The sequence below is a fragment of the Taudactylus pleione genome, unplaced genomic scaffold (genome assembly GCF_031769625.1).
Source record: "Taudactylus pleione unplaced genomic scaffold, aTauple2 ptg000397bl, whole genome shotgun sequence".
Lineage (NCBI taxonomy): Eukaryota > Metazoa > Chordata > Amphibia > Anura > Myobatrachidae > Taudactylus > Taudactylus pleione.
Window position 1 is genome coordinate 7,409,063 of NW_028284799.1, and position 12,527 is coordinate 7,421,589.

General features: G+C 41.7%; 2 protein-coding genes across 2 annotated transcripts in view; one reads left to right on the forward strand and one right to left on the reverse strand.

Annotated features, from left to right (window-relative positions):
* Nucleotides 1–1,678: 1,678 nt before the first annotated feature.
* On the forward strand, nucleotides 1,679–10,348 carry RHBDD2 (rhomboid domain containing 2). Its single transcript, XM_088446391.1, has 4 exons — nucleotides 1,679–2,028; nucleotides 2,380–2,781; nucleotides 4,471–4,621; nucleotides 7,820–10,348. The coding sequence occupies exons 1-4, from the start codon at nucleotides 1,836–1,838 to the stop codon at nucleotides 8,124–8,126; spliced, it is 1,053 nt and encodes a 350-aa protein (XP_088302517.1). The 5' UTR covers nucleotides 1,679–1,835; the 3' UTR covers nucleotides 8,127–10,348.
* Nucleotides 9,522–12,527, reverse strand: part of LOC148506752 (transmembrane protease serine 11D-like) — a 114,008-nt gene continuing 111,002 nt past the window's right edge. Inside the window, exons 8-10 of the mRNA XM_088446390.1 lie at nucleotides 10,922–11,169; nucleotides 10,728–10,840; nucleotides 9,522–10,150 (exon numbers count right to left, since the gene is read on the reverse strand). Of these exons, the coding sequence (XP_088302516.1) occupies nucleotides 9,989–10,150; nucleotides 10,728–10,840; nucleotides 10,922–11,169 (523 nt within the window). The 3' untranslated portion in view covers nucleotides 9,522–9,988. The remainder of the gene's footprint in view (nucleotides 10,151–10,727; nucleotides 10,841–10,921; nucleotides 11,170–12,527) is intronic.

Genomic DNA, 12,527 nt, shown 5'->3' on the forward strand with positions numbered 1-12,527 from the left:
TGGGCATTACGGTGTGCGGCATATTGTGTAATAGGCATTACAGTGTGTGGCATAAGTGTAATGGGCATTACAGTGTGTGGCATAATGTGTAAGGGGCAGTATGGTGTGTGGCATAATGTGTATGGGGCATTACGGTGGCATAATGTGTAAGGGCATTATGGTGTGTGGCATGTGTAATGGGCATTACAGTGTGTGGCATAAGTGTAATGGGCATTACAGTGTGTGGCATAATGTGTAAGGGGCATTATGGTGTGTGGCAAAATGGGCATTATGGTGTGTGGCATGTGTAATGGGCATTACAATGTGTGGCATATTGTGTAATGGGCATTACAGTGTGTGGCATAAGTGTAATGGGCATTACAGTGTGTGGCATAACGTGTAAGGGGCATTATGGTGTGTGGCATAATGTGTAAGGGGCATTACGGTGTGGCATAATGGGTAAGGGCATTATGGTGTGTGGCATAATGTGTAATGGGCATTACAATGTGTGGCATAATGTGTACTGGGCAGGGGCGTAGGGAGGGTGGTTCCAGTGGAACACAAGCTCCGGGAGCCGAAAAGGTCAGAGGGTGCTGACCTAACTTAAGTCTGATTCCGGCAGACCTCAGACCTGAGTATTTAAATCTGTGGACGAGACGCGATTGCCACAGAGCCACGCCCCTTTGCAGTTGCGGGGCTAACCACGTCACTTCCTCCTCACCTATCTAACCCTCTCCCTGCCTTCCCGAAGACTGATGTCACCGGGAGGTGGTACTGAAGTCCAGCGGCAACCGGAGGTGGGGCTTAAGTCCAGGGGCGGAACTTAAGCCCAGAGCCACCGGGTACCGCACACAGTTGCTGTTGAATCTGGATATGCTGGTGTCCTCAATGAAAAAAAAAGAGAGGAGGTGCGTGCTGGCTGCTCCTGCTATGTCTAATTTCTGTGTGTAAATATATATTTATATATATATATATATACATAATATATATATATATACATATATATGTATGCATATATATATATATATATATATATGTGTGTGCATATATTTATGTATATGTATTTAGAATGTAAGCTCTTATGAGCAGGGCCCTCTACCCTCTTGTGCTTCTCACTCTACTTTCATCTACTTCTTACTCCCCACTAGGGCACCTAAATTTAGGATTTTCTTTCCATCCAAACGCTCACATGCCCCACATGTTGGCCACCCCCCCCAATTCAGTATAGGTGTGTGTTTGTGCGGGGGCGCCGCAAAATTCCCTTGCTCCAAGGCTCCTAGCTACACCTCTGGTAATGGGCATTACACAGACCCTCCAACATGACCCGTTCCATTAGGTACAAAATGCTCTGCTCCTGGACTTCCCTCTTAATTGATGATTGCAGACACCTGTGCTGATACACCCTTCTCATCAATTACCTAGTTCAACACAGGTGTCTGCAATCATACATTAGGTGGGAAGTCCAGGAGCAGAGTGTTTTGTACCTAATGGAATGGGTCATGTTGGAGGGTAGGCATTACAGAGTGTGGCATAATGTGTAACTTATTACAGCAGATGACCCTGTAAGATCGACCTTAATATGTTTATCCAGGATTGTTTAACTCTTTACTCCCTGTATGCACAAACAAGTGTTATATCGCGAGGCCCTGCAGTCAGGTGGGTCCCGTACACATTCTTTAGTAGATGAGGGTGCGGCAGCGGCGTAAAACGCGTCACTTGTCTGTCACAGATTTCAGTCCTAGCCGCAACCTCCATGTCCTGCGCTGCCCTTACCGGAAAGGGGCAATGGAACGCGGAAGCACACAGCACACGTGAGCCTCTCTCTCTGGCATCCTCCTGGTCTCAGGCTCAGCACAATGGAGGAGGATCGAACAATAAATAGATCGTGGCGGAAAGTTCTTCTCTTCTGGTTGCCAGAGGTCACTCTAACCCCCGGCTCTACTCTCACCGTATTATTGTCCCTGGCGATATCGGGCCCGGCACTAACAAGTGGGTCAGGTGTCAAAAGTAAACTTGACCTGGACGCCGATGTGCTGGGGGGCCTGTCAGGTATGACTGGGGTCAGCTATGGGGGGGCAAAACTGATGTGGACTTTTAGTGCAGTAGGGTGGAAGATTAAAACTTCTCTGCTGTAAGATGCTGAAGAAACTCAATATTATTTCAATTCTAATTATTTTACAGCACTTTCAGATGAAATCACCTGATCACAAGATCTGCCCCTTGCAATAGAACAGTATACGGCATGAGGGCAATGGCAGGTTACTAATAATAATTGTGTACTAAATTTACTAGGTTACAGTTGCTAACTGCAGAGCTTAGAGAGTGCCAATATCCAGTGTTGCTTTGAAATGAGAATTGCTGTTTAAACAATAAAATCCTAAAACAAAAATGTATTTCTAGTCCACAGATTGATCACATATATTTATTTCCATGAAGATCTACCAACATTGGTGTGCAGCTGCCTGATCATTTGGTATTTTGGCGGAGGTTTTGAAGAGAATGTTGGTACAGTGAGATTTTGCTACCTTACGCCACTGTTTGCTATAGGTAACGGACTTCTATATCTGGCTGTCCTTGCCACAGGCGTCAACCTTCAAGTGGATGGAAGAGTTCAGGGATTTACTGCAGTTGCTTTTTCTATGATCAGCGTCTTTATCATGTGCACCAGTCTGAAGCGCCTGATATTCTTTGGGTTCATGGTGCCCACAAAGGTGATGCCGCTGTTGTTTCTGGTACTTGCACTCTTTGTACCTCATGCTCCTCTCCTCAGCAACGTGTGTGGCATCCTGGTTGGTGTTATTTGTATCCTTCTATAAGTAGCTGTTATTAGAGTTCTTCGTCTTTTCTATATAAAATTCAATTGGACATACTGTATGCCATCTTCTATAACTTTTATTGTACTGACCAAATCTAACATCCATGTACATTGCAATAGTAGGTGCAAAGTGGCACTGCTATGGGGCCCAGAGGGTCCAGCTCTGGGGCCTGGCTCAACTGCACCCAGGTCATTGTTTTCTACCAGGTTCCTGGAATTGCCCGCAAAGCACTGTGTGGTATGATATGAACTCTGGCACCGCTATGGGGCATAACATTAACTAGGGTACCACTATGGGGCATAACATAAACTAGGAACAACTGCTCTGGAGAGAGGTAAGTCTCTAGAAGGGGCCCCTTCAAAATGTTGCTATGGGGCCTGCAAAGTTCTGATAACATCAGATTGGTCTCTCTGTATAATGGCACATTGTGGTTACACAATGTTATTAAGTCTAGTATGGCTGCCCTGAACTTGCCCCACTAGCCACCACCCACCCCCCAATGCATCCTTTAGGGGGAATTTTGTGCAGCCTCTCTCACCTCAAAGGAACATTAGTCCTAAAATACAATTTCTTTATCTCTATAATGCTTATTGCAATCACAAATTGTGTTTAAAAGGCAATTCCACTTGTTATAATATTAACTTACCACCATTTATTAGGTGCAAGGTTAATGGCTCTGCTCTGACTCCTTTTTCTCCTTCACTTTTGGACCTTGATTGTGCAGGAGATATCAGAACAGTAGGCTGCGGCATCTCGGGCCTGCCACCCTATGCCAAACGACTGCATGGGGCCCCAGGGCAATGCTGTTGTCTTCTGTTAATCCTGATTTGACTTGGGTTCCATAAATGTTTCCAGAATATACTTCATGTGGAGGAAAATCATGTTCTCAAAATATTTAAAAAGTGTAATTGTCCTTTAAGTTTATTGTTAGTGGGCTTTCCACAGAAAAGGCTTTAAGTCAAAAGGTGGACTCAGCTGTTTAGCAAAAGTAAATGTTATGTTAAAACTCTCGACCTCTGACAAAGAATAGATTTTAACTATTTGTACTGTTCGGTTTAGCCATCATATTTTATTTTATTTTTTTTTACTGAGATTTAGGAAGCCTTTCTCACCATGTTCTGTTATCATATTTGTTATCTAGGGGTTGGGTACGGGATACCGGCACTCAGGATCGCGGCGGTTAGAACTCTGACGCCGGCATCCCTACCAGGTTAGAATGCTGACGCCTTCAGGTAAGTAAACCTAACCTAACTCCTAACCCTCCCTCCCCGGTGCCTAAACCTAACCTCCCTCCCTAGTGCCTAAACCTTTCCCTCTCTCCCTGCAGTCTATACCTAACCCTCCCCTTAGTGCCTAACCCTATCCCCTTTCCCTAACCGCCCCCCTAACCCCAGTACTTGCCTTCAGGATGCCGGAGCTGGTATTCTGACAAATGTCGAGATTCCGGCGTCGGCATTCAGACTGCATCCCATTATCTAGCACCAACTAAAGTAACAGGTGTACAAAATGTAAGTAAGCAAATTTATTTAGAATTCCATAAAAACATAATGTTGAAGAGAGTGCATGCACAGGCTGGGATATAAGCTGTTCAAAAATAATAAAAACATAGATAGATGCTTACAAGTTACTATTCAATACAAAGTGCAGTGTTGGGCTCCTTTAGCTTTGACTACAGATGGTTTAGGTGGCTGCTTTTTTATGGATCCTTCAGAGGCCTTGTTGTCCCGAATAGATGAAATGATGCCATTCCGAGTATTGAAGTGCATCCCGTTTTGGAGGTACATCCCTGCATCTTCAGCAGAGAGAAATTCTTCACAAACCAGAAAGTAAGTGATCATGTTGTGCAGAATTAATCATTGATGTGACACTAATATTCATGCCTCACTGCTTTACAGTTGTTCTAAAAAACAATTAGGGGGAATCCAATTAGCAGCCAGCGGGGTTTACCCTTCCCCGCATTAAATCAGAGGTGAGCTTTTCCTCGCAGCTTCAGGAGCTACGAGGAAAAGTCAGTGAGAAAAGACACTTGTAGGGGGTTAACGCATGGGGTTATCCCATTTGTTCAACACTTTGCGTTAGCGTGCATTAACCCTTGATTTACCGATCGTTGATATAGCATTTCCCAGCGAAGTGTGGGTAATTAGCCGTGGGGTAAACCCTGTGGCTAATTGGATTCCTCCTTTAGAATAATAATGTAAGCTTTATGTTATTTGCTTATAATGTATTTAAAAGAGGGAAATCAATTGTTTTTTTCACAACCCCATCTAAACTATTGGGACTTTTCACACATTTCTGATTGGAGATTGCGAGCAGAAATAATGGGTGCCCGATTGGCACAACAATTGAATAGCTCCGTCGGGTGCCCAAAGAACTATTGAATTCTCCCCCAAAGTCGAAATTCTCCATCTTTGACAGAGTCCACTTGCTTTAGTTCCTCTCCACACATAATGCTGCACCTGTCACATTCAGCTCTGCTCCTAATCTCACAGTTGGACCGGTCACTGCTACCAAGTTCAGGCTCACTTATCTACTGAAACACTGAATTATTATTGCATCAGCACAATAAAATTTAGGGGAAATGTAATAGCCTGCGGCTTGCAGGCAACTGTGAGTTCCGGGTGAGTCTGCCTGATGTTTTAAGGGGGTAATCATTTAAAAGGCAAAACCAACCTGTTTTGCCTTTTAAATAATTGCCCCTTTTAAACATTTGGTAGACTCCCCGGGAATTTGCCGATGTCTGCAGGTAGCAGGCTATTACATTTCCTCTTACTGTCTGCATCGTATTGATGCCCGTTCCAAATGTGACCATCTCCATAACCAGTGACTCAAGTTTTCTGCTTCCTTCCTTATTATGTATACATAGCACAGTTTCATGACAATATTGCACCCTGGGCCCCCTACCCAACATGTGATATAATGAAGAAGGGGAGAGGACCAGGAAATTGAGAGCTGTGCGTTTCCTAAGACACATCGGCGGAGCTCCAGGCTGCCTTTCCAGATAGCCTGTATAACAACATTTCTTCAAAAAACGTGCGCAGTTAAAAAAAAAAAAAAAAAAAAAAAAGAGGGTGCTGCTAAGATTGCATAAAAAGGGTGTGCATCTGACACACCTATACATAGAACAAAAGAATATATGCAATGATCCAGGGCTCCCCCTGTTTACACAGGTTCACAAATACAACCATCAGATAGTGAAAAGTAATAAGGCACAAACACCAATCTAATAAAAGTATATTCACACTTTAAAATGTCCTTTTCTAAAAGAGAGGTCCCATATGGATAGTTCTTCTATATATTGACCTCACACTAAAAACCAAACTAAATTAAAGGATGATATTAGAATAGAGCCTCCTCCTCTTATTTCCTGAAAAAATATATATATACCTCCTCCCTTATACCGCAAATGTCCATGTGACCGCTCACACACATAGTTCCTGGGTCTTGCAGGCTGTATTGGAAGAGACTAGCCACGATTACAGTTAGGAAGGCTTAATATTATCGTACCTCGTGACCTGTGCAGTACAGCCCAATAGGGATCACCCTGCCCCCTCTGAGCCTATGGTATTACTGTGACTACAAACAGCCAAACAACTGGACATTGTGGTGTAGGGGAGTAGGGTACATATATTGTTTCAGGAAATAAGAAGAGGAGGCCTATTCCTTATATCATCCTTTCATTTAGCGTGGTTTTTACTGTGGGGTCAATATATAGAAGAACTATCCATATGGGACCTCTCTTTTACAAAAGGACATTTTAAGGGGTGATTTAGCCTTTTATTATATTGGTGTTTGAAAGTGCCCCTTGTGCCTTAATACTTTTCATTATTTGGTGGTTGTACTTGTGAACCTTTTTAAACTGGGGGAGAGCTGGAGCATTGCATATATTATTTACTTTGATTCCAGATAACCTGCAAGCCAAATGCAGGGCCAATGGGGCAGCAGATATGTGTCCTAAGCTCTATTTTATTTAGGCAATGATTTTCAACTCCATTCTTCAAGTAGCCCATCAGGTCATGTTTTCAGGATTTCTGTCTAAGGAAACAGGTCAGATAATTACATATAATAGACAAATAGAGTGATCCAAAGAAGCGCGATCCCCAGGGAAATGCTTAAAGGATGTCCACCTTGATAAAAATTCCACTTAAAATAAAAGAGAAGATGTGCAGTAGGTCATACTTCTGAATAATGGAATACTTTAAATGTTCTGGAGTCTGCCTTTTGAGACTCACCTCAACAAAATATAATGCTTTCACATAAAGGTATCTTTTTCTAGTTAGAATAACGTCCCAACTTGAACCCCTCAGAAAGAGCACTCACCTAGGATCAGGTGTAAGTGTTCCCATAAAGGTTTCTTTGTATATGTAACCAGTAGCTCTCATGTATGCCAGGTTGAAAAAAGGAGTTATCCACCAGAAGCCACAGACAATGGGATCTAATAGTAAAAAATGGAGAAGACAACTCCAAAAACAAAAATTAAAACATTTAAAACAAAATTCCCTCTTCCAAAATAATGGAAAGAGGTAGCAAAAGAATGCAGTATAATGATACTTTACATAAACACCAACGCGTTTCTGACCATGGGTCCTTCCTCAGGGTGTCAGGTCAGATAATTACTCACTTAGCAAAATAGATGGACTCGCCTAAGCATCATTTAAGAAATCCAGACAACATGACTCGTTCGGTGTACTTGAGGTTTGGAGCATACAAAAAGCTTATTTAAGGGGAAAAGAAAGACATATTAAGGCTCATTTTGTAAAGAATATGCATTTCATTGTCAGATTTTATTGTAGAGCGTATTAATACCAGCACGATGTGATGAGTACGGTAAATAGGTGTAAAATTGACACAGGTGCAACTCTTTAAGTGATGGACGCTTAACCTCTTTCAATATTTTTAACATCTGCGTTAGTTATTGATCTTCTACATGGGCCAAGGAAGGTTTACCTGTTTATCACGCTGATACGTTGAAATACACCTTAATTGGATATTGATTTACTGCAAAAAGTTGTATTTCTGTCTTCAAGGCTAAACCCACCACCTGGATCCTACCCCACACAGCAGTATTACACTCCACCTCAAGGCCTCAGTGACCCCTACTCTCCATATCACCACATGAACCCAGCAGGAACGTGGCCACCCGCTGGTGTCTCTACCTACCCAGTGGGAGCAGCTCCTGGGGTGTATCACCATGAGACTCATGTCTGCTCAGGAGGACATGGACACAGTCACAGTGATATTGGATTTTCTTCAAATAACAGTGAAGCCAGTTGGCAAAAGGGCTTTGGAATTCCTCCTGCTCAGCCAGAATTACTGCAAGTACAGACACAGTGAAATGATGGCATTGTACTTTCAATCATGCTTCCATAGTGGTTGCAGAGTTTACAATGGAACATCATCTACAGCACTATGTGTGTACAAGTAATACTATGGGCTCAAGTAGTTGGCAGGGGATTTTGTGTGCCTTACCCTTTTCTACCTAAATTCATGTGGAATGCAAAGTCATAGACTACTGTACAGTTATATACCACTAATAGCCTGGCATGTCTGAAATGATACTTATACCTTACTTGTACTCTAACCAATATTACCTTCAATGGAATTATTTGGCGGTAATCGGAGTTTGAATCCATAGTACTTCTATTATGTGCACATATACAAAACTAAGTAGCTGAACAATTCCAGTTTACTCCATTTTTTTTTCTTTTAAACATTAAAGCAGCAATCCCACATAGTTTCTTTAAATAGCAGGTTAAGTGCATTTTTAGCATTCATGCATCTGTAATTGTGCTTAGCTGTCCAACAAATTGTGATCTCCTTTCAAAGTCTCTGTAGCTTGCACGCATTTGTTTGCCCTACTCAAACACCATGTACTTCACAGTCACTGGCTCCCAGCATGATTGCAAAGAAGGATGATATCACACAGCAGCCAGAAATCAGAGGGGCATTTCAAAACCTCTCTGCTCACTACATCATGTGACATGCAACTGTGGTTGCTGTGATAGTCCGGAATCAAAAATGAATAGCCTGAAGAAAAGAACAAAACAAGGGAAATGGCAAATACTAACTTCTTACAACATTCTATAGTGATTTATGTAGGAAACAAAACCGATTATCATGGGATTGCTGCTTTAAGGGGTGAGGTAATAGCTGAGCTCTGCATGCCCTATTGTTAAAGAGACTGTTAATGTTCTTTTAGCACAGATTTAGTTTGTACTTTTATTACCAACTTGGCTTCTGACACCAAACATTTTCTCCAGTTCTCAGTGGACAGCTTAGTTGTTAGGCATCTTGGTCACTTGTTGTTTATGTAAATATATATACATATATTCTAATGGACCTTTTACATGAAAACTTATTTTGGAAATGTTTTTTTCTACTATTTTTTTTTATACAGAAAAAAAAAAAAAGTTAACGTTATTGTGGGAGATGTTACTTACTGTGGGTGGGATGCTCTGTATCAAGTGAAATACAGTGTTCTAGGTTGACCAAAGTGAGTAACATAAATGTTTATGCAGCACAGCATTCTAAATTATGATGCTTATCACAGTGTAAGGTTTCCATTCCATAAGTGGCATCACTCGCCCATACCATTAGTAGCCATTTTATAGGCTGAAGCCACATTCAGGAGTGGCCTTTTCAATCATTCGGAACTACTACCTTTTTTCTTTTTGTTTTCTTTCTGAATGACGTTCAGGTATGTCATGACCAGTAGTTGCTAGGTTCCTAGTGACCATAGCAACTAGTGTAGTAGCAGTGATTTCTTTTAAAGCATTACCTTATTTGGAATAAATAAACTCTTGGTTGGTCAAAAGGAAAAGCATGTTATGTTTTAATATGCTGGTAACTGTGCATCATTTTTAGTACCAATAAAGTAATTATTTTTCTTAAGGTTTGCAATGTTATTCACGGTTTATTCACATTAAACCCAGTGTTTGTCTACTCTAAACTCTTGTCAAGTAGGACAAAACACATTGTTCCATATCTGTGAGCACAGTATAACCAACACAGGCATTCAGTGTTCATATACGGTCTTATAGCACATAGTGGCTTGTTACAGCATCGAGCATTGCAGGTAAAAGCAGCATATGTTTGCCGGAATTGTTGCTCTCACATCATAGCCTAACATCGGGTAAGCAAGCTGTTTATTTCATCATGATCAAATTAGAATCTTGTTTTAGTGTACATATTTATAACTAATTTAAGGATGAATTGATCCAGTCTACAGCTGTTCCAATACTGGTGTAGCTGAGACAGGTACTAGATAAAAGACTGCTGTTGGACAGGTAAAGGGAAATGCCTTGAAGGTAAGTGGTGTTGTCTGTATTCATGCACACCAATGCATTTCCTGTGTCAATCTGGAAAACAAAAACAAAAAAAGTCTTGGCTAAATTATATCTTTACTAGTTTTAAACTACATGAACACTTACACTGAATGTGCCTGTCTCTGGTTATGCCATTCTTGAGTGTTATATAAAGATACTAAGCCATTGGCGGCGGTCACATTCTATCATGTACTATGTGTGATGTATAAACTGATGAGCTGTTTTAAGTTACATCTGACATTCCGTATCTCTTATTCCATGATTCCATGACATTCCGTATCTCTTATTCTTATTTGCTGTGGGTTATTGTGATGTATGTGTAGTGACAAAGGGGTCTATGTATTATGCATTGGAGAGAGAGAGAGTGAATAAAGTACCAACCAATCAGCTCCTATCTCACTTTACAGTCTGTGCTTGAAAAATGACAGTTAGGAGCTGATTGGTTGGTACGTTATCTCCATCCACTTTATCTCTCCAAGGTTAGTAAATGGATCCCTTATGAAACACATATGCTCAGTGAGCAGCCCTGGTATGTGTTATTACCTATTGTTGCTTCCTAACAGAATGATATATCTGCCAATAGCTTGTAACTAAAATCATCACTGTTTACCTTTTGTAACGGAGCCAGTGAAATGGAGAATTGGAGATAGATCAAGCCATACTCTGACGTACTGAGGCAGCTCTGGCCAGAGGTCACATTGCCAACCAAGCTCAATAACCCACCTGATGGTTAAACATGACAGCAAAAATCATTAGTAATGACATATTACATGACACTGATTGAAGAAAGGCTGCATTATTTACCAGTTGCCACGTTCCTAGTTGAGGCACTGCACACACTTCCTATTGCTGGGTCCTCCAAAGTCTGTGAAAGGCAAATCGGCATAAGGGATGAGGTGAACCAGGCTGGCTCTGAGAGGCGAATTAAGGCAAAGTTGTTGATTACAGGAGCAGCTGTGAAGTTGGGGTGTTGGATAATCTTGTCTATGTTTCTAGTGCTGCTGTGAGAAGGATTACCAGCTTCCAGGGTTACAGTGAGCAAGGAAACATTCCTGAGAAGAGACAATTATAGGTCCTATCACATTTTTTTTCAGACTCCTCTGCATTTAAACTGAACAGAAAATGTGCATATGTATACATTCGGGAGGTAGTTGAAATGCCGGCTGTTGGAATTCCAACACCAGTCAGAATCCCGGTTCCAGCATCCTGATGGTACTGTAAGTACTGGGGCTAGGGGGAGTGTTAGGGTTAGGCACTAAGGGGGAGTGTTAGGGTAGGGAGTGGCGGAGGGTTAGAATACTCACCAACAAGTGTTGGTATTCTAACCCAGTCGGGATGTTGGAGTCTGGATTCTGACCGCCGGGATCCTGTACCCATCCCCCTGTGTACACCGCTGCCCAGTCATCACAGTGTTATATCTTTTGTGTTTTTGACATGCTTCAGAATAGTGTTTTGAATACATCAAATTGAAACTACTATGTACATATCCTGACGCCCAGTAATAATGTTTAACACCCAACAAAACAAGCATAATAGTGAAATATACAACATGTATCTATTAAAGTAATCACACATTGTTCCTTCAAAACTTGCAAGCTTATGTCTAGTTTTATTAATAGCCTTTTTATACGTTCCCCTCCTCCGAGTTAGTTTTATTTTGTACTGCTTACGTAAATAATTCAATAATGGTCATCACTTCTTGACATAAGATTCTTCTTATATTTATTTAAAATTCCTTGATCCAGATGTAGTAAGCATCCAGTTAGAATCCCGACGCTCACAATACCGACGGAGGGATCCTGATGGGTTAGAACACTGACAACTTCTAAAGGTATGTACAGATGTGTCCTTGCTGCAGTGACACTAAAAAGCCCCTCTCTGCGCGCCAGGTCTCATGAGACTCTGCTAGCACCGGGCATCTTTTTTTTGCCATAAATGCGTCTAAGTCGTAATGTGATGCAACTAAGATGCACCAGCAGACTACTGATTAATGTGATATGCGATACTTGTATATCTGTGTGCACTTGAGTCTCTGAATCTGTATATGAAATGCTACAATGTAGCGTCTGCAGCTTTTTTCATTCCAAGTTCCATTGCTGTTCATATGCAGACTCAGGTGCACACAGATATACAAGTGTCACATAGCAAATTAATCAGCACAGTCTGCTGATGCGTCCTAGTTGCATCACATTGCGACTTGGACACATTTTTGGCAAAAAACACTCCAAATGCTAGCAGAGTAGCAAGAGCCCTGGAGGCTCACTCACGCCAAACAAGTCGCACTCCGTGGCATATTGAGGCTAGATGTATGAAGGTTATCCTGCAGGAGAGGATGGTTAGAGTTAGGCTGCGGGAGGAGTGGGTTAGTGTAAAAATGCTTACCAAAATTTGTTGCCATTTTCATCGTCGG